The sequence below is a fragment of the Argentina silus genome, assembly GCF_951799395.1.
Source record: "Argentina silus genome assembly, chromosome: 1".
Classification (NCBI taxonomy): Eukaryota; Metazoa; Chordata; class Actinopteri; order Argentiniformes; family Argentinidae; genus Argentina; species Argentina silus.
The window spans coordinates 30,543,631-30,565,297 of NC_139655.1; the positions used below are offsets into that span (position 1 = coordinate 30,543,631).

Here is a 21,667-nt window from a genome sequence, read left to right on the forward strand (position 1 = left end):
TGTTTTCGGATCAGAACGTTCCGGAGGCAGTACCCTGCGAAGGTCAAGCATTGCCCAACACAGGCTGGATAACCGGGTATCAGGGTATCAGTGCCTAGGCTTAGGCCTCCTCCCCAATGACAGATCAACACCAGACTTAATTCCAATTTAGCTGGCAAGTACACCTACAGGCCTACTGGGGGTGGTAAGCATACCCCCAGGAGTGAGAAGGTACACTGTAAATCAAGAGAAAAGTAAATCTTATATAGTCAGGATAGCCAAACATATAACTTGCGCCTGTTCTTCAGATCACATTTTGGCATTGAAGAGCTATGAACACTGGGTCAGCATTTTCAGAGGTTCAATTCAAACCAGATTAGAGCATTTGAGGAACTGGCTGTATGAATGCCCTGTTCCTCACAAGCACTTGAAGAAATCAACACATGAAGCATTAATCTGTACATACACCATACAAACAGACACACACAGAGGATTCAAATCATCTGTGAAAATATGCTTTTCAAGTGCTCTAACAGTTTTCCAACATTAATTAAATCAACTGATCATTTGTTAAAGCTGCAGTCAGACAGAAATGTCCACTATGGCGTTGTGAGCAAAAAAGGACATTGGGCAGCAACAGCTTATGTTGGTCAGCTTATGTTTGGTATAAAAAACTGCCAAAACAAATGGTTTAGTGAGCTAATTTATTCATTCAAATTATAGGAATCTTATCAAATTCAACTCTTAGGATCTCATTTGCATTAACTATAGGTCACTCTTTCAGGACTTGAAATGTAAACCCCAGTAAGACTAATTAGAACTACTATGTTAACCAGTGCAGAAGATTAGTCCCTCCCTTTGCTCTCATTCATCTTGAGAGACAGTATTCTGGACTGCTTTGTTGCAGCGTTTCAGTGTGTGTTTCAGTGTTGTGTTGCCCACACTGAGAGGCGGGAGTGATCTGACTCCCCTGTGTGAGAAGCTGCACAGCTCTGGCAGACGTTCCGCTGGATCAGCACACAGCCCTCACACCAAGGTCAGGCAGCTGCAGAGCTTTCCACACACACACACGCACATATGCACGTATACACACACACACACACACACACACACACACACACACACACACACACACACACGCACACACGTTGAATCTGACTCATTGCAAACAAACTTGAAAAAAAAAACACATTCATCATGCATCTCTGACTAGAATTCTTTGTTCTAACAATCACCAACAACAGCTGTAGACTTGAGTAAAGGATGACTTGAAAGGATGTGCTGATCCGGCTCTTGCCTCCTCCCAGGGTGAGAGACAGAGAGAGAGAGATAGCATGATCGTTCAGCGGAAAGAGGAGGGTCAGCACCACAGTTAATGGACGGTGAGGGGGAGGGCTCCATAGTGCCAATGGGCAATTTGTGAGCAAGGCTTTTTAATGTGGTCCCAGACACATCCTCCTTTGTTCACAGCTATTAGCATGAGGGTGACCTTCAGAGCCTCAGAGCAGTGGGCCCTGTGTCTAGGAGCTGCTAACAGTGCTGTTAAAGAGCCATTAAGACTAAAGGTCAGTTTCAGTCAAACCTGAACTGCGAATTAATCGATCCTTCTGGTGCAGCAAAAATGTTTTGATAAAGACCATGGAAGTGTTGAAATATAACTAATTGCCTGCAGTTGTTGTTTGCCTTGAATCTTATCATCAGGGGCGCTCAGTGGCGTAGCACACTAGGGCGCATGCCATGTCATCGCAGGGTCCCTGGTTCGATTCCGGCCATCGACATATCTTGCATGTCATCCCTTCTGTCTCTCACCCATCCTTCCTGTCAATCTCTACTATCTCTATCCCAATAAAAGCAGAAATGCCCTAAAAAAATCTTATCATCAGAAGATGAAATATGTATGTTCAATTGGATTTAAATTTGAAGATTGACTTGTCCAGTCAAGAACTTTAAAAAACTCCCTAGTTGCTATGGCAGTAGGTTTTGGGTCATTGTCTTACTATATGATGAAGCACCATCCAATACATTTGGAGGCATTTGCTTGTACTCGAGCAGACAAGATGTTTCTGTACACTTATTCTGTATATTCTGCTGTTACCATCAGCAGTTACATCATCAATTAAGACAAGTTACCAAGTTCTTGTGGCAGCTATACATGCCTAAACCATAGCACCACCTCCACCATGTGAGATGAGTAGGTATGCTGTAAATCTTGGGCAGATGCTTTTTTCTCCAAACGTTCCTCTTGCAATCATTCTGGTACATGATTATATTCATCTTATCTGTCCACATGACCTTTTTCCAGACCTCTGCAGGCTTTTGGGTACTTTTTTAGCAAACTGTAACCTGACCATCCTTTTTGAGGATAACTAGTGGTTTGCAGTTTTTTTTTTTTTTTTTTCTTAATTATGGTGAGCATTCTTCCACTGTAGAAGTATTCCTTGTCCTCCCAGCCTGTTTGTGATTACTCAGCTCACCAGTGTTTTTTTTCCTTTTAATGATGTTCCAAACATGTTGACTTTGGCAAGCCTAATGTTTTGGCTATGTTTCTTTTCAGCCTAATAATGGCTTCCTTGACTTTCATTGACACCTCTTTGGTCCTCATGTTGACAGACATCAATAGCAGACTCTAAAGGCAAATGCAAAGCCTAGAATCAATACTAGACATTGACATCTCTTATGCCTACACAAATTTACATTTACATTTACATTTATGGGATTTAGCAGATGCCTTTATCCAAAGCGACTTACAACAAATACATTTGACGAAGTGAGTGAATCATCTATCCATCAGTCATCATAAGAAAAAATAATCTATGGTAGGACCAGGGGCTATTGGCAGTCACAATGCTAGAAGAAAGGAATATTATTATTATTCGTTTTTTTTTAGTTTTTTTTTACATTTATTTACAGGAGAGAAACCTGCACAGGGGGGGTGGTGGGGATGAAGAGGTCTTTAGGAGGGACAGTTAAGATGTAGCCTGAAGAGATGAGTCTTCAATCTACGGTGGAAGATTGGTAGTGACTCTGCAGTAATATCAGCAGTGGGAAGCTCGTTCCAGTCGGCCAGCCGAGGTGGAAGTGCAGAGTGATCGGGCAGGGGTTTGGGGGCTGACCATTGCTTGCAAGTTCGGAGGGGCTGTTCCCTTTGCCGCCCGGTAGGATCAGACACCCCTGTTAAGCCAATTGTCCCATTACTTTTGATGCCCTGAAAAAGGGGGACTATGTATAAAAAGTGTTATGAAACCAGTATATACACAAATACCATCAAATAAAAGCTGAGAATCTCTAATTTGACCTCATAGTAATTGTTTGATTTCAAATTGAAACTTTTGGAATATAGAGCCAAAAGAAGTAAAAATGCTTCACTGTCCCATTACATACTCAGAGCACTGTATGTAATTCTAAAAACAGTACTAAGACTACATATAGCCTAATAATACATAGTTAGAAATTATGTCAAAAAGATGTCAAATTTAGAGCAATGATATTGGATTTAGAGCAGGGATGTTGGTATTTTCATGTGTTTTTAGTAGTGCAAAATAAAAGTAATTGTCTGAGCCATGAATTTATATGGCTAAGAAGATGGTCCTTATGTTTATAATGAATATCTATCCTAATCATTACCAACACGTATGCCAGATAATAAATAATATCTGGTTTATATTATAGGGACAGTGTGATGTGCATGGAAACTTTAGGCAAGTTCGTCAAATTGACGTCTTCCCAGAAAGGGGCCCCTTATTGGGTCAGGGGCAAAACATGGCTTTAGGCCACACCCCTCTCCTTGGACTAAACAGCCCTCTCCAATGACTTGGGGGTAGAATGCTTACCCAGGGAATATCGAGTAGTGGGGTAAACACCATTAGCTACACCTAAGCCAGTTGGCAAAGATCCCATGTGACCAATAGATGCGGGAACCATGGAGTCATGCAGTGAAACATATTTGGAGGTGGGGCAGGCACACAACGTATAGAGCTATACCTGGAGTATGCCTTGGAGTATGTATGTAATTAGGGTTAGGTTTAGGGTTAGGGTTAAACCCTAAATTAGGACTTTTTTTCCAGATCCATATAACATACTCCACACTTTCAATGCAAAATATGTCTGGATTCCATAAGTATTCATCCTCTGAGTCAATTTAGAAGGTATATAATTAAATGGTTAATATACAGTGCAAAGTGAAACTCTAAATAGAACAGACATGACGAAACAGGAATTCCAGACTGATTGCCAAGTGGACTCAATTCAAACCTGAGTTCTTTTGGAATGAAATATGCTTGAGTTTTACGAGGTTTGGCTGCAAGGCTAATTATTTTCACTCCAGTGTTTTCACACTAGCATTTCAAACTAGCTTAAATTCTATTTTCCAGTCATATTTCGTCTATGTGGGTTGAGGTTGGAGATGACGATGGAAAGAGAGGATGAGATCAAGTATTTATTGACTCCAAGAATAGGATATATCCAGTGATGTGGAGACTCAACAAGGAGGTCTCTCTTACAACCCAAAACTGACTGCAATCGGTAGTTGTGAAAACACTGGCACTTCTAATGTTAATTAGTAGATTTAGTCTTGAGTGCCACTGCCACCTAAAGCCGACAGTGTAAATGTCCCACTATAGTGACTGGTAGTTTTAATTCAACAGGCTCTCATTAGTAGGGTAGGCCTACAGCAACACTATCGTCATGTCAGCGCACAGACACCTCCATTAAAGACAGAAGCCTTTTCTCAATTGTTAGCAACACAACTCCTCGGGTCCTGTCCTCCATTTTCCACTCGAGTCCTCCTCAGAAAGCATTGGAGGAGAATAGCTAAGGGGAGGAACCTAGATCTTCTTCTCCAATGTGTTTTTAGTGTAGGATACGAGTGGAGGACTGAGGAGAGGATGCAAGGAGACATGTTCCTAACAACTGAGAAAAGGCTAGAGAGTGAAATGTCACACAACCTCTGCAGGTTATTAGTGTGGGGTCATATGGTCACCTGATGTGGTTACATTACATAACATCCATCATGCTATTTACGCACTAGCTGCCACCTCCAGGTACTTGTGTGCGATGTTGACACCGGCATGGAATGTCAGCCTCCTCGGTCTGGAGCATGTTTACATCCTAAAGGCCCTTTGGAAGCAGCATGGTCTTTTATAGGTCATGGATGTATGGACTTTCCTTATGTCACTGATTCAATCATTGAGTGGGGTTACTGTATGTGTGATTTATGAGAAATCTGACAAGAAACATCAGAATGGTCTTACATAAAAACCTAGCCACCAAATGTTAGTGCAAGAAATGTTAATTTGTTAAGTAATATTACTAATATAATATATGAATGTGTGCGTAGTACTTTTACAGTGTTGAAAAAAAATGTCACTGAAAAAAAAATCTGACAAAGGCCATCAATAAGCATTTCTATCATGAAAATTCTGTGTCATGCCAGCCAGTCTTTGTCACAAAGAGAATCCCACTGGTCACGTTTTCGCTATAATGTAAGGGCTTGTTTTTCTGCTCAGCCTAAAAGGCTGCATTGTGCCACTGTTGTGGCATGTGCACAGACTCACTCGTAGCCCCAGAATGTACAGTACACAAATGGATGTGATGATGGATTATCAAATATCTGGAGTGGCATTTCAGCAATCAGGAGTAGTGATTTAGTTGGAAAGCAAATTTTCCTCCCAGTTGGAAACAACTTTGCATCATACAATTGCAGACTTGAGAATAGAATGCATCCAGTGCCTGATAGCACAACATCGAAGGACTAGTGTGACAATCACAGAAGATCAAAGTAAAGGTTTGAAATATTTTATTGTCAAATAGACAAGGATTTCCACTTCCTTTAACAGGAATTAAATTTAAAAAAAAAAAAATCTTCGATTGTGTCAACAGCACTGCAGCCATTAACAATCTAGAAAGGCATTGCAATGACAACAGAAAAAGGTATAAAAAAGATCAACAAGCACTAAAGATACATTGAACTTCCATAGAGCTGTGATCTACACAAGTGCAAAAAGGAACACATTTTTTTCAACATTTCTAAATGGCAGTTAAGGCATCTGCATACATCAAGGTTGGAGAGCCTGTGCCATAAATGAGCAGCATATTCACAAGGACAGATTTAATGGCTGGCTAACACACATACCCTCCCAATTCAGCATTGAACACCTACATATGGCCCCCGAACACATTCCAAGTCCTATAAGCCACTAGAAGGACTGTTAACCTTGCTGAACAATGGACAAATCTGGAAACAAAATCCACAACTGATGCATTTACAAAGTGGCTAGTGTGAACAAAACATTGTACCTATAAATCTGGAAAACCAGTTGAAGTGAATATGCAATTTACCTTCTTTGCCAATTCCATACAGTATAACTGAAAATCTTGTGCACAAGCAGGGAAATGCTTTTTTACCCAAAGACTATATCCAGAATATTGCCCAGTCAATTCAAATTGTGTTAATAGGAAAAAAACAACAAAGAAAAACACATTCAAATAGTCTTAAATCAATCTTAGAAATGTTACTCTTGTTCAGGCATTAGACCAGAATCCCAACCAAACCCAAGCCTCTTCCGTTCCATTTTAATAGGCAGTACCATCCTGGACACTGGAGCGGACAGGCTGGCTTGCCGGCACAAGATCCTACTACATACTATTCGTTCAAAGGACAAACTGGATTCATACAAAACAATATAGAAAATAAGACACTCCAAGAGTGATCTTTACATTCAGGTACTCAAGTGTACAAGTGCATTGTAGCCCACATCCCTATCCCCCCCCACCCCACCCCAAACTTCCCTTCCTTCCTCAGTATTCCTCTACCACGGTACCAGCCGCAGAGGAATAGAGTTTTTTCTTGATGAGCCGGAAGCCCGGGCTGAGTTTGAGTGCGTGCCTGAAGCCTGGGGTGAAGCAGGCTCCGATGAGGAGGAAGTCCCGCAGGCTGGGCCAGGCGCTGCCATCCTGCTTGAACACCAGCGTGAGCTCGAAGGTGGGCACCACGTTGGCGTCGTACACAATGCGCTCCAGCCGCTTGCAGCCCTTCTCCTGCTCCAGGTGCACGTAGAGCACACAGCCACGCAGGCCACAGGGCTCGCCCGACGCCAGACGCAGCACATCGCGCGCTATCCTCCGCATCAGCTTCTCAGGGACCAGCACCTCGGAGCAGTGGAGAGTGGTCTTCTTGGCTCGAGACAGGCAGTTCTCGAACATCTTGGCCAGCTGCTGACATGTCCGGTCCTCGTTCACCTCCACATTCAGGTGGGGCTCAGCAAGGCAGTAATCCCAGAAGTCCAGCTCTGATGAAATAACACAAAACAGTGAACACTTATTCAGGGAGGCCTTCAGGCACACCAGGCAGAGGTTGCAACGTCAACACAAGTATGAAGAACAATGAGACCATTTGATACATGGTTACAATAGGCCCCTCTCCAGGGATTACTTCAGCAAAGCATAAATCAACATATTATTGTGTCCTTTTCCTAGTCTCATGATCACATCACAGTGAGGGCCTGTATGGACTGAATACCATAGGCACCATGAGAATGGCTCAAACTATGAGTTCATATAGTGTGAGTGAACTTCATCTGGATGTTAAAACACCAGGAATTAGGCTAAAGCAATCAAATGAGGATAACATTTTGATCAAACAGGGTGAGGCAAAAAAAAACATTACAGGAGTACTACAGGTGTATTCAAGCCCTAAGGTTCTTTAGACCTGAAATACCAGAATCTACACACATGCAATAGATTATTAATTATAATGTAGCATTGGGCTAGGCTGTGACAATGCCTTTGGGCATACACACCTCACATTAATGCATAATATAGCCTTACAGCAATAGACTTATGAACGGTGTTTTATTGTGCAGAGGCAGAGCAGCAGCCTAGAAAAGATGACTTCATCTTTTGTTGACTCCACTACCCCCTCCCCTCTCCTACACTGCTGCTATGCACCACTAGTGAGGTAAACAAGCGCTGGATGAATGAATTCTAAGCACAAAGTTAAATAGCAAGACATCAAACTCACCATTCTCGATACAAGCCTGGTCAAATCTCCGTTCGATCAACTCCGATATGCATTCTGTGTTTTTACTCTTCAGTGTGCTTGTTGCAACCATCGTGAAAATCCCTTTGTTCTTTATAAAGTTCTGTTGAAATGGAACGCAAACATAACATTACAATTTGAGCATAATTAACATGCTTGCAAAGTAAAGTCACACAAATACGCGTAGCGTAGCTTATTAGCAAGAACAACAGAAACGAACCAACTGTGGTAGCTAGCGGAGTGACAAGCCATGGAAGGATTCGATATCGCACATAGCTTACCTTGATATTAAGTTCTTGTAAAATATGTTCATTTAATGAAGGCTTCCTTTGTAAAAAACAAAACAAAAAAAAATGCTTCCACGCATTCACAACAAACTTTCTCCAAACATACACATTCACAGACTCTCCTTCACACTGCCTGAAGCGTTGTTAGGTCCGCTTGAGGGTTATTTATACCTTTCTCGCGCACAGCTGACTTGAAGCTTTGACCAATCACACAACTTCATCATTCTGGAAATTACCAGAGATTGCCAAGCAACACACCTCGCGCTTGTCAGTGCGCTCAGAGACTGTACAATCATTGGCTATGAATGGAATTGTGTTAACCAATAATCTATGGACATTACTTTGTTGCTATCTACATTTTGCACATTTTGACAATTTACCTATTTCCCATCCTCGAGCAGTCAGACAGCGTCTTTCTTATTTTAACATGATCATGGATTAGGTCTACATTCAGTTAAAACTTGATTACCTGTGTAGTTTTTTGTGTAGTTTTCTAAAACCTGGTTGTCTTTCTTTAAAATCCAGTTGTTCATAATGATGCCTGATTGATGTGAGACGCCAGAATTCCTTTGTTGACCTAGTTTTTCAAACTAAAACAGAATTCTTTGGAACATGATATCTTTATTTATTGAAATGTCTTGATAAAGGATTTAATATTTCCACTTGTACTGGTTAAAACTGGCTTGTTTGTCACAGTTAGAAACTGTTGTGGGCAATCTATTACAGTGGGCTACTGTACTATTGCTGCCTCATCTCATCTGTATTCCATGCTTATTGAGTAACATGACAAATATATTCATTATACTTAGATAATTGGTAAGAAGAAGATGGCATACTATGGTTGATTTGCACCTGACTTGGCCATGAGGCCCAGGCATTCTACAAGAAGGTTGGTATAGTAAACTATACATAGTTGTTACACGTTCACAGCATTTAACCCTCTATGGTTTATGTAGGTATCAGGTGAACTTGTCAGTCAAATTCATTTCCATATTGTTTAGGCTATTTTAAATAAAATGGATTTACCGAGTTACTCAAACAGCTGGTATAATAACATGTTAGATGAAATCAGTTGTCTGCAGATGACTGCAGTGTCACATCTTAGGAGCTCAATACCCCACAGTTTTGTAAATGTCTTGGGCACAATGTTGAGTTTTGTTTGCTCCTCAACTTCCTGTGTAATGGCACAGTATGGAGAGGCGCTGGCAGGTTTGTGTGCATCAGTCAAATAAGAGAGACAGACAAGAGATGTTTAGTCACACCATAGTTGCTGCACAGCACCATAATGTGTGATGGTGTCCATTATCATTCACTCTATCAAACACTCTCTCTTCCCCCCTGCAACCTGACCCCCAGCCCTTGCCCTCCCTCCTTATAGCTGAGGGTAATGAAATCCAGCAGCCCAGGGAGGTCTCTGCCCCCAGTCACATGGGTAGAACAAAATACCCCTAAGAAAACAGTCACATGCATTTGTCAGTACCGAGTATCTCTGCCCATCTGCGAGTTTGAGAAAGAAAACAGCTGACGACGTGAGGAGGGTTCATAACAAACAGCTATTCCATGTTCCATAGCTTCCACTTTGAGTGATTCTGAACAAAATACTAATGACAGTCTCACACACTTCACAAAAGCATCATTAACAGTACAAAAGAAAAATGCAGTATGCTTGACTCTGGCTGTTACTGTTACCTTGTGTTCATTGCTGTGTTTGACCCTACCCTTTGATCTACTCATTCCTTTTTGTGTCAGTAATACTTTGTCAATTGTCGTTCAATTGATTGTATGCTTGTGATTGTCAATTTAATTTAATAAATCTTATGCTGCGTATGCACTATACAAACATGTATGTTGCACTACCATTGTCTTTACTCAACTCCTGAGATATTTACCTAATTTTCTTACCTGCAACTTTTGAAAATACAGCCTTGACCGACATAGATTCGCAAATATGATTCTATAGTTCACTTCTCATTGTGCATTGGACAAAATGCTATGAGCCAACATGTGGTGGTCCTCTTCAATGTTGCTCTCAAACCAAAATCCATGCAATAGTGCATGTTTGAGACTGTGTCTGTGGCCCAACAAGCAGTCAATGAAAGCCAGGACTTTCCACCTTGTGTTGCCACCACCATACGTCACAAGAATTTGGACTTGCTCGAATGCAACACTGAGTCTGTTAACCCCACTTGACAGTTGCAGAGGAGTTAAAATGTCTTGGCATATATGTGCCATATTATGGATTGATAACTACATTCAAATGCATGTACCTGTAGCCATGCCAACAGTGTCCATGCAGGCCCCTTGCCTGTGACCTTCAGTATCAGTAAGTAAGGTGGGCGCTACGAATCTCTGACTGTGAAATGTTTCCACCTGTCGACTCTTGTTTCCCTGAATGAGGCAAAAATAAAACTTGTTGAGCGTCACATTACTGATCCAGTCCATTGGAGGAGGACCCTCTGTTTTCTGCCTGAGAGCTATGCTGGCACCCATTGCCTCTCGTCACAGCTTGCCTCATATTCCCCTTCCCTCCCAGTGGAATTTAACAGGAGACCAAGCGTGCCTATTTTGCTGGGTTGCATTTCTCCAACACAGAGTCCCTTGCAGTGCAGCAGTGTCACAGATATATTGTAGAAGCTCTGTATTTCAACATACATTTTCCGTGATATTATTTATTAATGCCCCTTCAATTAAATTATTAGAAGGATAGAATACAATAGTACATTCTTTTTTACAACAGAATAGTATATTATTTGTTATCTGTTACAACAGAAATTGCTCTGCTACCACCCTCAGCTTTCAATTGTTAAAATATATGTCCCAAAATCGAATAACCTTGTGGAATCGGAATACATGGAAGAATAACATAAAGCTATGCCGAAGTCAGACTTTATGAGTAATCTGAAGCAAATGTGGCATGGTGCCATCAGTGAAATTAAACCCACACCATAGCTGAAATGGGGCCATACTTGTTGTGTACAGTTGGCACTCTGCCCGCCGCTTCACTGTCTCTTACATGGAAACGTGCCCAAAGGCTGACCTGTCACCCCGTCTCACCTTACGAAAGCCATAGAAACAGCTACCCATACTCATGAATCAATTGAGAATGGAGGCCACGCAGTGTGGGTAGCAGGTGAAATGGCTCTATGGATATACTAGATAGTAATCAATTTGAACCTTGTACTCCATATTCAATACTCATGGGGAATTTGTGAAACTGTAAAACCGGCTTCCTGTCAATTGACCGAAACAATCCAGCAATGGAACCAGTTGAGAGCCTGATAGAGTCAACAACAACCTCAGTAGTGGAGGTCCCATATGGGGATATTGAGAAGATCAGACGGACACTTGTAGGATGTATTTAATGACTGATGATCACAAAAACGTTTTTGAAATAAAAAGAAAACATCTGATTAGACATACCGCTCTGAAAGTGGTTCCATCCATCGATAAAAAAAAATCAAGGCTTCAAAGTTAACAAGACTCTGCTTTGAGTAAAGAAAATACAGCTGTGTTAGTTAAAGCTAATCACAAGCTAATCAATCACTATTGTAGCCCTCCTTAGGTCTGGTCAAACATGTAAAGAGGTAAAAAACATATACAACATCTGCAACACAGGGTCATCACAACCCAGATGAGGGTGTAAGGAAAATGGGAGTACACTGATCATATATTTGAGACACATAATAACTAATACCATACCTGGAAAAAATACAGAAAACACAGGAAGGATAAAAGCTAATCCTTACAATCTTAACATATACACTGAAAACAAAATGATTTGTTACACCAGATTTATAGTATGCAAACACTATGTAAACCATGGATGGTCATAACAGTAGAGTAATTGGTTAAGCAAAATGTAGGTTCTACATAGTCTCAGTGCATATTCCATAGCATCAGCCAGCATGTAGCCCAAACACATTGGGGAACTAAATAGTAGTAACAATATCTGGAATCTATCAGGGTCTAAGACAAATAGACAATACACTTACATTTTGACACCGAACCTTTTGGGGGATTGTGTAAAAAAGAGAGAATCAACTAAACATTAATTCAACAATAAAACATATTTGTATGCTGGTCTTGATTAAGTTGGGATCACAGTTTCTCCTTACCTGAATGACTATCAAAATAACATTACACAAAATAACAGTTAAAATCAAAGAACAACATCATTCGATCATGGTCCTTTTCTCACAGATCAGTGCTCAGTTTATAGTCCCATCCTCTACAACACTTTAATAGCTTTGGGTCGTCTATAACACCTTGTTTCAAAGTGAAATGGAACTTTCTTAATTAGTTGATGGTTGGGACCATTTTTTGGTGTGTGAAAGAGGTTGGTCTCATCTATTCAACTGACAACCTCCCCTCTTTATCGTGCAGCAGCTGGAAGACAATAAACAATGAACAAAAAGGTTCAAACAACAAAACCAGGGAATATTTAGTAAAACATCTAATCCTGTGTCATAGAAAAGAAGTGTAGTTGTATGAGGAACACTATCTATATCAATGTCCTTGTGTTTGTGATGACTCACACTAGAGGGCAGTGTTGCATTACATACATACATACATACTGTAGGCTGTTGGGGATCCATTTCAGCCCTTTTCACATATAGCCCACACATAATTGTATAGAATATGATATTATCATTTAGGAGATACTTTTATCCAAGTCAATAATTGTTCAGCCATTATTTGGCCTAACCTTTGTGGTCAATGTGGGAGTCAAACCACCAAGTTTTAAGGGGCTACCAATCGATGTTTAAATCAGTTCAGTCATTCACGTTAACAGTTATACATGACATGCCTGTAGGTTGTAATGCTAACTCTTTGTCACATTATTGGTTGGAAAATGTTTGGTTCAATATTAGATATGTTGATTAGATACTCCATGACAAAAAGGCTGGTTATGCTGATAGCCTACGACCTCAAAAGAAACCTAGAACAACAGTATCCATTTAATCATCGCTCTGCAACATCCAGCACAGTATCCCAGCACTAGTTAGAGTTTGACTGAAGATGTTATCCACCAGTACAAAGAACACATATGTATTAAAAAAGTTACAGTTACAAGACTACAATGAGAGCCCATCACAACTCAAACAACTCTAACTTTCTCCCCCAGCAAAATTCCTAAAGACTGAGGCCATTTCCCTGTGTAGCTATCAGCCAAGAGCTCTATGGGGTCTGATTACAGTGAAAGCAGAGGAAGGTGGGGATTTTTATGCTCAGTTCCTGCTAAGGGACTGCAGCTAGGCCTGTGTAGAACGAGGCGCATACTACACACAGTGTCTGGACCACATTGACATTTGCAGGCCGAGTGGGACACACAATAGCCCTGTCCAAAAGAATCTGTGTTTGTGTGAGGAAGTCCCTATCTTTCATGCCCTGCTGGTCTTTTGAGGGCGGGGGCGCGAAATCACAGGAAACACCTTCCCTGCTCTCCAAAGCCGAGGCCCATTACTGAACATTCACAATGAGATATTAAAAGCTCCCAACTTCCCGGGAATAATTGTGAGTCGACGCCTAATGAAACAAAGTTACAGGATGCTGGAAAGGAGTGAGAACTAGGAAAAGTGAAGCAGAAGAGACTATGCACAATCTCAATTTGTTTCTCTCAAACTTTATTCAAGCATTCCCTCTTACTTTCACTGTCTTGAAGTGTAGTTAGAGTCATGGGAACGGGTGAAACTAAATAGCTTGTTGATGTTTTTATCCATAGATAACTGAACTGAATTAAATAAGATATAAATTGAATGTCTCTATTTGACAATGGTAAAGGTACTGTATAATAACAGAAAACATACCATTGTCTTCTCCTCCTGATGACTTCACTCCAAGAAGCATGACACCATCTTTGCTGCTGTCTGGTCTACTTTGGAAAGAAGCGCTGCATTGGAGGAACAAGGAGAGACAGTAATGCATTAAAACATTTAGGCAAAAACAACCATTATTCACATACAGTAGGTGGTTTGCTGTACTGTCAACATGGTGAAATAATCTATGTGGTTAAGATTAATTTAAAAATTAATTTCATTATTATCTCAGAATAAGTCTCTAAGATTAGGAATTAAGTAATGTTATGCCAAAATAAACTTATGGTACATCATCATGTGTACAGTCTGAATACTCACTTTTCTGTTCCATTGTCAGTTGTCTCTGTACAGGGACAGAAAAAAGTATAATTGGTCTTATTTAGTTATATACAATACTATACATATAGACCAGGGCCACAATTCAATCATCTGACTTTTATCCAAACCACAGTGGATGCAGATATGGATTGTTTACTTTTTGTGTGCTTTGAGTAGCAATGCATTACCATTAAATGTAGCTCTCTGGTGTTTTGTTCAGTTTTAATGTGTGGTCCTATGTAGCTAGTGGGTAGAGCATGGCTGGGGTTATATAAAACATATGCAACAGTACACAGAGACCTCCTACCCTTGTATCTGTACTGTACACTGTACTGTAAATTGCTTTGGACAAAAGTGTCTGCTAGATGGCATATTATTATATTACCTGTGTGATCGTGAACCTTCATACATTTGAATTTGAGAATGAAGATTAAGGCAGCCACTACGACCCCCATGCCTGGCAGAAGAATCCACAACAGCTTCCTATCTGAGGAACAAGTGGAGGCACATCTTCCTTAGATAAGATTTGTTTAGTTTAGATTAGTTTACATTCATCACAACTGTTAGAACTGTGGGTCAAGGGTTAAAAGCAGTGGATATGTTTGTCTTTTAACCAACTTGTCTTAAACCTAAGGTGTTTTCTAAAAAAAAAGAAGAAAAAATGAAATAGAGAGATGTCAACACATAAGCAAGTGTCAAAGACAATCCAGTCAAATAGAAAGTGTGTGTACGACCCCCTCTGGTGGTCATGTTATAGGTGGAACATACAGTATAGGACCTGGATATGAGATAATATCCAAATGTGTGATTTTTGTTTTTACGCCTCTCTCAATTATGTGGGTTCATGTTGATGACTTCTACTGTATACGTGCCTGTTTCTGTACCAGGACCTTGGTCAGTTGAATTCCCTTCCATGTTTGTCTGATCTGGAAACATTGTCATGTTCATTATGTCATTCATCTCATCCATACTTATAAGCACAATTATCAAATACAACATAGTTGGGTGATGGTAATACATATCGAAACATTTTCTTTGTCTTTGAAAATGTGACTAGAATAAACAGAACGTTTTCTCTCACGAGTTTCAACCACTGCATCTGAGTTATATGTTGTTGATTTTCATACATCCTTTGGGTACATTCTGAACTTGAAGTTGAATGTTAATACAATGTTGTTACTTATGTAATTACAGTACTACACAGGGACTAAAAAACGGAATATACAGTAAAGTGTTACTATGGTTTCAAATCATGTGCATACCTTTGGGGTCTGGTTTTAGTGTGATGGGGAGGTTCTCTGGGAATTCAGGTGAAAGAAAATGGTAAGTAAAATGTTAAGAGAGTAAAACAATTTTGAATCTTATGTTATCAATTTCTAGTGACATTTGAAAGAGTTGCTGCTTCAGACCTTTAGTGGTTCTGTTAGTTTCAATGTAGGAGTCATTTTTCTGGGGATCAGGAGGAGAAGTTGATGGAAACAGTTCCATCGTTGCATTTGCTGTAGCTGCAAAAGAGGATGCATATACTGGTTTAGAGCAATTTAAATACTGGAATGAAATGGAATCTGATGTGATTGAACAGAGTGTAGCCATGCATCTGTGGAGCTTGAGAACTATTGGTTATTCATCTGAGCTGCATCTCAGCAATGACAGGCCCTCTCATTCATGACAGAGAATTTATAGAGCAGAAAAGGGGTCTAATCTTTAAATGCATTTAAACACACAATTGAAAATGCTGAAAGTAGTAGTAATGCTACAAAAGAAGACCAAAAACCTGACTAATGCTATCATATTGATATCCATTCTTGATCCCTACATCAATACCCTTCAGCATGAGCAGATTAATTTGTAAAAGAACAGTTCACAGAAAACATAGATTATCATTCAAACATAAGATACAGAAATTAGATTTAGATGTCTTACTTCCTTCTGTCATTTTGATAGTTTCAGGAAGGATTGTTGAGGAGACCACCATGGTTTCATTTTTTTCTGCGGTGGTGTTGGTGTGTTGCTGTGTGGGAACAGCAGCTGTCGTGGAAGCAGCACTTGGGGCCAGTTTGTTATCTGCCACTACAATGTTAAAGCAGTCTGGGTGAGGGCTGAATTCAATCAAACCTGTATTGTGGTATTTACACAGTAACTCTCTTTATCCATGTTAAAATAAGGTCACAGGATGGTTTAAGGTACTGTAACAAGTGGGCAGTAGTTTGTAAACATGGATATTAAATATTGCTTTTCTAAAGCAGGTTTAATTCAATCTTGCCTAAATTATCTTTACCCCCAAGAAGACCTGTTAAAATACACATAAACACAGAGCCACAGTTCAGTACATAAGCTAGAAAAGCTTTAATATATTTTTTGGTCACTTACTGGTTTGGTTCACAGTGTTGTTGGTGCTGGGAGTTGTGATGATAGTGGTGATGGGAGTTGTACTAGTAGATGTATCGATACTTGAGTTGATTTGGTTGGCAGAATGTGATTCTTGTGCTGTGATGACAGAAACCAAAACATTCAAAACAGCTGAATAGCTGACAAGGTATACTGTGAACAAAGTGTATCTTTTGCGATGGTTGTTCTTGAGATAAATTAATAATTCCTTAATTATGTTACAATAATCAATGATATACCTTTATCTAGATCAGACCCTGGTACTTATGATTGCACTGTGAGACAAACAAATGTAGGTAAGTTACATAACAAAGACTATGGAAATACCTTAATCATAATTAACTACTACCAACAATTATTATGTCACTTTTAGATCATAATTATATTAATTCAGAGTATCATATTATACCTCATCCCCTGAGAAATTGTATTTGTATTAATTACCCCATTCATTAATATAGCTTTATAAACTTGAACATTGAAACGTTTTACATTCCAATCAGACATCTTAATCTAGGGTCAGAGCACTTAATAGTGCTCACATCATCACACATTGAAGTCACCTTTGCTCTCTCTGGGTAAAACATATCCTCAAAATTGTCCCTTTTAGATCCAAGGGTTGCTTGATATTTGTGTAATTCCTGTTTGGCATGGTTTGAAAGGCCAGGGGTCTGTCTGCCATGTCTCTTTTAAAGTGTCAGATTGTGATGATTCACAATGAGAAGGCTGGCTCGTCTCTGACACTTTGAGGTGGATATCCTTTGCTTGGGCCGAGACCTGTGAAAGGCTGCATCCTGTCCCAGCCAGAGTATTGTTGTCCCTTGGCCCCTACAGCCAAAGGGCCATGCAGGGTTTCCTGTCTTCGCTCCCGTGGGAGACGGTTGCTGAGCTTCACACAACATAACCCAAGACCAGTCCCCTGCTTGAGCCACTGACCACAGCTGCATCTTGTCTTGTGAGAGCCCCCTCCTGATTGACAGTGAAAGCTGATTCACCTCCACAGTGAAAGCAAATTCACCCCAAAGAGTAACCCCTGTTGTCACTAAAGCAATCCAAATAGAGGACAATTGACACGCTACTGCCCATATGAAGTACATACAGGCAATATGATTGACTAGTAACACATTTCATTATGGATCCATTGTCCATTATAAGAACCATTACTTAAATAATCTTTATTGACTTGTGTGACCATATTAGTCCAATTATTTTTTTCGGGATTGTCATTGCTGCCATGCTAAAAGTTATATCTTGTCTGCTGAAGATGAGAAGCAACTTTCCCTACAATCACACTTTTTCCTGCTTCCTATCTCCTCACATTCTTTTGTGATATATCTGGCAAAGTAGTGTGGTGGAAAACATGGTTTGGGTGTTTCCTTGAGATGCTTATGGTAGATTGACGCTGGAAGCCAGATTTACGGCAGATTGGTACATTTCACTGTGAGGACAATGATGCTTCTCCTCTGTGAGAGACGGAGTAGTTTGGTTCCCACTGCCTATCTGCAGCTCCAATCACCTCTCCGGGCAGAGCGGAGCAGTTAACAGTCCTCTTGGATTTGTGCCCGGCCGCGCTCAAGCGAAAGAAACAATCAACAGCCTCCCTCTTTTTCTTTTTCACCAGCCAAGAAGCCACATTAATTTGGCTGCCCTGACCCTGCATGTCAATATTTTCATTCCAATATTTGTGATTTATTCTTTCGTAATCCATGTGGCCAGATGCATTATAATGTCTGAATAGATTGCACATAATGATTGGTAAACTTGATCATAAGTGAATGTTAAGTCTGATGCCAATAATTAAAATAGATTTTTTTCTAAAATAGCAAATTTTTCTAGTTTCGTTGGCATGGTTCTACTTCTCACACAGAGCTATGAATATAGACTATCTCAGGTGTGCAAAAACTTTTCACAGCTCATGAATTCTGAATATTAGCAATTGGAGTACATGGCATATGGAGAGTCCAAAACACAAGCTTCCTGAGAAACAGTGAGGTGCATCCATTTTTCAGTTCCTGTTTAAAGGAACCCTTTCACACACCCAATGGGATGCCACCTAAGCTTGCTTTTGTGGGGAGTTTGATGTTGGTATTTTGTTTAGCATCTAATGAGACATGACAGATCATTGGCTTCATACAGATAATGATATATATATATATATATATATATATATATATATATATATATATATATATATATATATATATATATATATATATGTCAGATAATTTGATATATTCAAAGCTGTACCTTTCACTGTAGTGGTATAGCCAGTCTAATATACAGTTATTATGGGATGTCCAAACCTTGATTATGTGCAATTAAGAAATCCTGGTCAGTGTTTTAGCTACAGTTACACACAACACATATAATATTCACTATGTGATCTATAGCCCTTCGAATCAACCTACTCAGTTCTCCTATAGGGAGACAAAAAAGCAACATTTGATCAGCCTCAGACCCCCATATGTCTACCAAAGACAGGACAGCAGGCTACATGTGGTTCCCATCCCACACACACATAAAAATGATGCACTTATCTCAGGCTAGGACAAACGGAAAAACACACTTAGACATGATGACATGATGTCCCTGGAGCAATGTTCAAAGTGTGAGTGTGTCTCTTGGACTGACTCCCAGAGATGCTGATCTGGATATCGTGATAACTTTATGATTACGATTGCCAGTCTGGATTCATTGTGCCGTACAGCGTTTTGGGACCCAAGTAACCATGAGTAAGCTCTTTCTTTGCGCAAACATAAAAGCCCAATGAACATGGTATTTAAATAAAACAACTAAAACCACAACTTTACTAAGTTACTTAGGCATACCATGTATACCCCAGTCTAAATTCAAGTTGGAAAAAAGAGGTACAAGTTACTCAGGTATCTATATTACCTTACTTCTTATCCATCCAATCAGGGGTTAAAACCTGTTCACACACACACACACACACACACACACACACACACACACACACACACACACACACACAGTTGTGTACCATTTGACCCACTATATTGATTGATTTCAGGTTTTTTGTATTTCCGTCTGATCCTTTGTCACCATACTGTATACAGTCTCCTATCCGTTTTAACAGACTCGTCTATACTCTAGGATAATGATGATTTGTAGTATTTCTGTACCTGTAGTGAGGAGCAGGACGAAGGCGAGGAGGAGGAAGGCTATCCTGATAGTCTTCATGGTGTCTCACAAAGTGTTCCCCTCCAGGGCACAGCCAAGCGTCCTTCTGCAGAGCACTGTAATCAGCCAGTGGAAAAGGTGTTCACATGCTGCTGCTTATTCTGGCACTTCCTTCAGATAAAGGAGGGGAGGAAATACACCAGCTTCCCTCCAGGGCAGGGGGGGAGGCTGTAGGATTGGGAGGAGGTGGAGGGTGGAGGGGAGCTGTAGGATGGGGAGGAGGTGGAGGGTGGAGGGGGGTTGGAGGATACAGAGGAGGTGGAGGGTGGAGGGGGGGCTGGAGGATGGGGAGGAGGGTGGAGGGGAGTTGGAGGATACAGAGGAGGTGGAGGGTGGAGGGGGGGCTGGAGGATGGAGAGGAGGGTGGAGGGTGGAACTCCATGTTGTGAGGGTTATGTTTGTATTCTGTCGCCAACTCTTGTCACTTATTTATTCCTGCCCTCACGTTGCTGGAGCAGCGTGACCAGTGTGAAGGAGACTACGACATATCTCAGACGAGGGTGGGACGTATTAAACCCATATCAACCTTAATCAGTTTAGCTCTCTGAAGATTTACCTGATGCTGAAACAGACATAATGCTCTTCTACAGCGTGTCTCATGTTTCCGGGTTGCTTGGCATTGAAAAAGGCTGAGAATTGGTACGTTGTGCCGAGTGGTGACAGACTAAGTATAGCCAATTGTCAGAAAAGATCCGTTCAGCCGTTTTCATTAAAACAGATTGTTTGAAAATGTAGCAGTTTTTATAGCAAAAGTTTTGCGCCACAAGAATTTTAAAAATACAACTTTATTTACAATGAGAGGCCCCTAGAATATGTGCTAGTAACATAAAGCAGTGCATTGAAATGTCTAGAAGTTTTAATGTGCAATTGTTTTCATTAAAGCCCATCTTTTGCGTTTTCACCTTCCCATGTTAAAGGATAATTTGCCTATGCCAATGCATGCTTAATATATGGGACAGATACAAATCATCAAAAGCAAAAGAAAAACAGTGAAAGCTAATTACGACGTTACTATGACAACAAATACCACCAGGATTGTTAGCTAGCTGCTGCTAACTCGAGGTTGGTGCTTAAGTCCCCTCTCAGGTTACAACATTAGTTAGCCTATTCATTTAGATGCAAAAATTACGGTGACTGTAGGAAACTATACGTTTTCCTCATGCTTATGTCCCAATATAACGACCATATCAGCAGCGGATCCACTTAAGTATAGTTAGCAACAACAAGTAGCTCGTCAACCTCGTTGACAGTGGTGCGCTAAGATTTTATCTTCACCAAGCTGCATTTGTAGGTAGTAACATATCTCATCATAAATTGCTAACAATATCTCACACAACACAAGCCTAATATTAGCTGGCTACAGTATGTACTAGCGCTGGCTAGTCTACAAACTAATAACATTTAACAGAGTGTGTTTAGCTAGCCACCTAAACATATCTCTCCAGCAGTGGAGATTTCATCTCCACTCATCTCATCTCATGGGAGTTGTGTGTGGTATTAAATCAACCATGTTAATGAATGTTACGAACACTGCTAGGAAAGTTGACTATCGTACAATGGTGTGTGCACTTGCTTTAGGGGTGTAAGGCTCGGGTTCATTTTCAGCTATAGAGTTGGGTACTACAACCTGTTTGTTACAATAT

At 40.4% G+C, this 21,667-nt stretch overlaps 2 protein-coding genes across 2 annotated transcripts; both read right to left on the reverse strand.

Moving 5' to 3' along the window:
- Window positions 1-6,774: 6,774 nt before the first annotated feature.
- LOC310802046 (DNA damage-inducible transcript 4-like protein) lies at window positions 6,775-8,418 on the reverse strand (the record flags this gene model as incomplete). Its single annotated transcript, XM_083666301.1, has 3 exons — window positions 8,296-8,418; window positions 7,997-8,117; window positions 6,775-7,265 (listed from the first exon to the last, which is right to left on the reverse strand). Exons 2-3 carry the CDS (start codon window positions 8,085-8,087, stop codon window positions 6,775-6,777), a joined length of 582 nt encoding a protein of 193 aa, XP_083522427.1. The 5' UTR covers window positions 8,088-8,117; window positions 8,296-8,418.
- A 3,223-nt stretch (window positions 8,419-11,641) lies between these two features.
- LOC310824948 (uncharacterized protein) lies at window positions 11,642-20,120 on the reverse strand. The gene is made up of 10 exons (XM_083697312.1): window positions 19,967-20,120; window positions 16,806-16,922; window positions 16,359-16,505; window positions 15,845-15,940; window positions 15,698-15,733; window positions 15,308-15,361; window positions 14,821-14,922; window positions 14,436-14,460; window positions 14,109-14,191; window positions 11,642-12,687 (listed from the first exon to the last, which is right to left on the reverse strand). The coding sequence occupies exons 1-10, from the start codon at window positions 20,022-20,024 to the stop codon at window positions 12,674-12,676; spliced, it is 732 nt and encodes a 243-aa protein (XP_083553438.1). The 5' UTR covers window positions 20,025-20,120; the 3' UTR covers window positions 11,642-12,673.
- Window positions 20,121-21,667: the final 1,547 nt, after the last annotated feature.

Coding starts and splice junctions, on each gene's coding strand:
- LOC310824948 (XM_083697312.1), bottom strand. CDS start 20,024: ATGAAGACTATCAGGATAGCCTTCCTCCTCCTCGCCTTCGTCCTGCTC. Junction 15,734..15,844: donor AACTAACAGAACCACTAAAG/GTCTGAAGCAGC, acceptor CTGAATTCCCAG/AGAACCTCCCCATCACACTA. Junction 14,192..14,435: donor ACTGACAATGGAACAGAAAA/GTGAGTATTCAG, acceptor CCTCCAATGCAG/CGCTTCTTTCCAAAGTAGAC.